At 36.9% G+C, this 2,498-nt stretch overlaps 1 protein-coding gene across 1 annotated transcript; it reads right to left on the bottom strand.

Moving 5' to 3' along the window:
* Positions 1-794: 794 nt before the first annotated feature.
* On the bottom strand, positions 795-1,926 carry LOC143033617 (cuticle protein AMP2-like). Its single transcript, XM_076199107.1, has 3 exons — positions 1,885-1,926; positions 1,071-1,276; positions 795-963 (listed from the first exon to the last, which is right to left on the bottom strand). Exons 1-3 carry the CDS (start codon positions 1,924-1,926, stop codon positions 795-797), a joined length of 417 nt encoding a protein of 138 aa, XP_076055222.1.
* Between the last annotated feature and the right edge of the window lie 572 nt (positions 1,927-2,498).

Here is a 2,498-nt window from a genome sequence, read left to right as displayed (position 1 = left end):
TATATTGTAAATGACGTAACAATTAGACATTCTCTCCTGGTAAATTGTACAAAACTATTTGTATCATCACTGATTCTTCTTAGTTTACCCTCTGGTAACTCCTTCATCTCATAGTCATGAATCGTTCCGCACCAGAGACTCAAAAAAAAAAAACGACATATGTTGACAATGAATTTGATCATGAATAAAATGAAAAGACAGTGTAGATTCAATATCTAGATTAAAGTTATGCTCAGCTAAACCACATTTGTTGAGTCAATGAGGTAATAATAATTTTGTTATATTTTTAAGCTTCGGTTCCAGGTTAAAAGCCTAAAATCTTTTCCAGAAATATTTGCTTTCATTATGAAATATCTCCCCATAATTTTTCTATTGTAAAATATATCTTTATATTATACGTTTAAAACTTCTTATTTGTGGCAGTCACCTGAATCCGTTTAGTGTCGGACCAAATTCATTTTAGTCACGGGACAATAACAAAGATTAATTCACCAATGTGGTAGACTTGTAAAAAATTCTTATGGGTAAATATCCATGATAATTGAATAGATAGTGCAAATGAATCATATGATGATTACCGTAAGTTATACATTTTACACTAACGTTAATCTTCAGCATAAATATTATCAATTTAATAGTCTACATAGTACTAATACTCATATGGAGTTCTCTCTTAATAAGTGCATAGGAAAGACAGAGACATAATTTTTCATGAAGAATGACGAAATGTCTTCTTTATTGAAATTTCAATTATTACAAAAATAAATAACTTGATTACAAAAGTATCATCGAGTTTATTCGAAGGTGATTCCTGCAGCACGTTGTTCCTCTGCGATGCGCAGGAGTTCGGCCACATGAGCAGGAGCTGGAGGAGCCACGGGAAGATGGACACCCTGGGGTTGGAAGCCGAACTCGTTGGCTACATAGCGGACCTCGATCACGTTGCCAAATTCGTCAGGGTAGCTATAAGAGAAGGCGCAAAAAATAGCAATAGTAAGAGTGCAAAGGGACTTCTGTGGCTATTCATTATCATTTAGGGTTAATTAGAAGTAGAGATTCTAGAATTTTACCTGAAGACTCCCTCAGCATTGCTCTGCCCAGCACCACCTGCGGCGGCCTTCTGAATGAATCTGATTCCATTACCGGCCTCGAAGTCGCTGGCAGATGCACCGGCGACGGGTTCCTGACGGGTCTCAGCGATAATGGGGATGTGGACCTGCTCCTCGCTGGAATCAAAGTCGGCTGAAGCGATGGACACGAGTGCGATCAGGATCATCTGTACGAATGGCAGTCAAGAATATGTTTTAAATAAATATTATCTGAAATCGAATTTGTAAGTGAGGATCCTTAATCATAATGACACAAACACAATTTAAAAAAAAAATTGAAGTATGTATAGGGTAAACTTATATGTATTAGGATGTCACCAATACATATATACCGGTATGTGTGCATATCAATGTGTGTCCAATATACGAACAATATACGACCAATATACGAACATATTTGTCTGGCATTTGTTAGAGTAAAATCAGTGTGTGTGCCAAAAAGGCACACAAAGAAGTTCATCGATATTAATTTCATACATCTTTTAACCACTTTTGATCCAAAAGTTCAGATCTAAGCTGAATAAAACTGCCTAGCACTATGTCAAGATCTCTAGATATACCCTGAATAAACTAGCAACCCCTGAATAAAGGAGATCAAATATAAGAAATGTTAATGATTTAGAAGCTAGTTTTGGTCTTCCACAATTATTGGTCCCTTTGGAAGGTGTGTTGAGATGCACATTTCAGAAACCTGATCAATGAACTTCATCACAGCTTCTGGAATAATATGTTATTGGACTAAAAGTAATAAACGAATAATACAGAGGACTCTCACAAACTTCATGTTGGCGATGTAGAGGAAGCTGCAGGAATGCATGGGAGATCTGGCAGGACGCCGTCTTTTATAGTTAGCGTGTGAGTGAATGAAGGGAGGGGAGGGGAGTTGAGGGATTTCGACAATGTCGTCTCTATGTGTGGCAAGGAAACTTGTTCTCCTAGATTTAAATCTAATCGTGAGAAATAAGCTGAATTCGAATTTCTTGAGGTAGTTTTCAGATTGGCATTCTTATTTTCAAGGAATTTAGGAATCTATGCCATTTGTACTTGTTGACATACTTAGCAAGAGGTTAGATTCAGATCTAGGTGAACAAGTTGGTCTCCAAGACTGTATAGTCGAAACCCTTTCTCTCTCCTTTCGATCATTCTCCCGGGAACTGTAAAAAACCGTGGTCATCAAGTTTCCCCATGTATTCCCTCAGCTCCCCCTATATCACCAATGTGAAGTTCGTGAGTATCATGAGTACATACATTTGATGAGGTTTGTCCCATACCAGATTCTTTTACAACCTAATCATAGCTGAGTCTTTGATTAACATTGTGGAAAACTTTACGGAATGCAAACAAACTTTTATTTTTATAAACAAAACCTGTTTGTATAACGTTATATTT

Source organism: Oratosquilla oratoria, chromosome 16 (genome assembly GCF_046742065.1).
Source record: "Oratosquilla oratoria isolate Oo_2021 chromosome 16, ASM4674206v1, whole genome shotgun sequence".
NCBI lineage: Eukaryota > Metazoa > Arthropoda > Malacostraca > Stomatopoda > Squillidae > Oratosquilla > Oratosquilla oratoria.
The sequence above is the reverse complement of the archived record's forward strand: the minus strand, read 5'-3'. Positions and strand labels throughout refer to the sequence as shown.

Excerpts from the sequence above, each read along its gene's own strand:
- LOC143033617 (XM_076199107.1), bottom strand. The coding sequence starts at position 1,926 with ATGCATTCCTGCAGCTTCCTCTACATCGCCAACATGAAGTTT. Across the intron at positions 1,277-1,884 it reads ACATCGCCAACATGAAGTTT|ATGATCCTGATCGCACTCGT; the intron begins GTGAGAGTCCTC and ends CCATTCGTACAG. Across the intron at positions 964-1,070 it reads AATGCTGAGGGAGTCTTCAG|CTACCCTGACGAATTTGGCA; the intron begins GTAAAATTCTAG and ends CTTCTCTTATAG.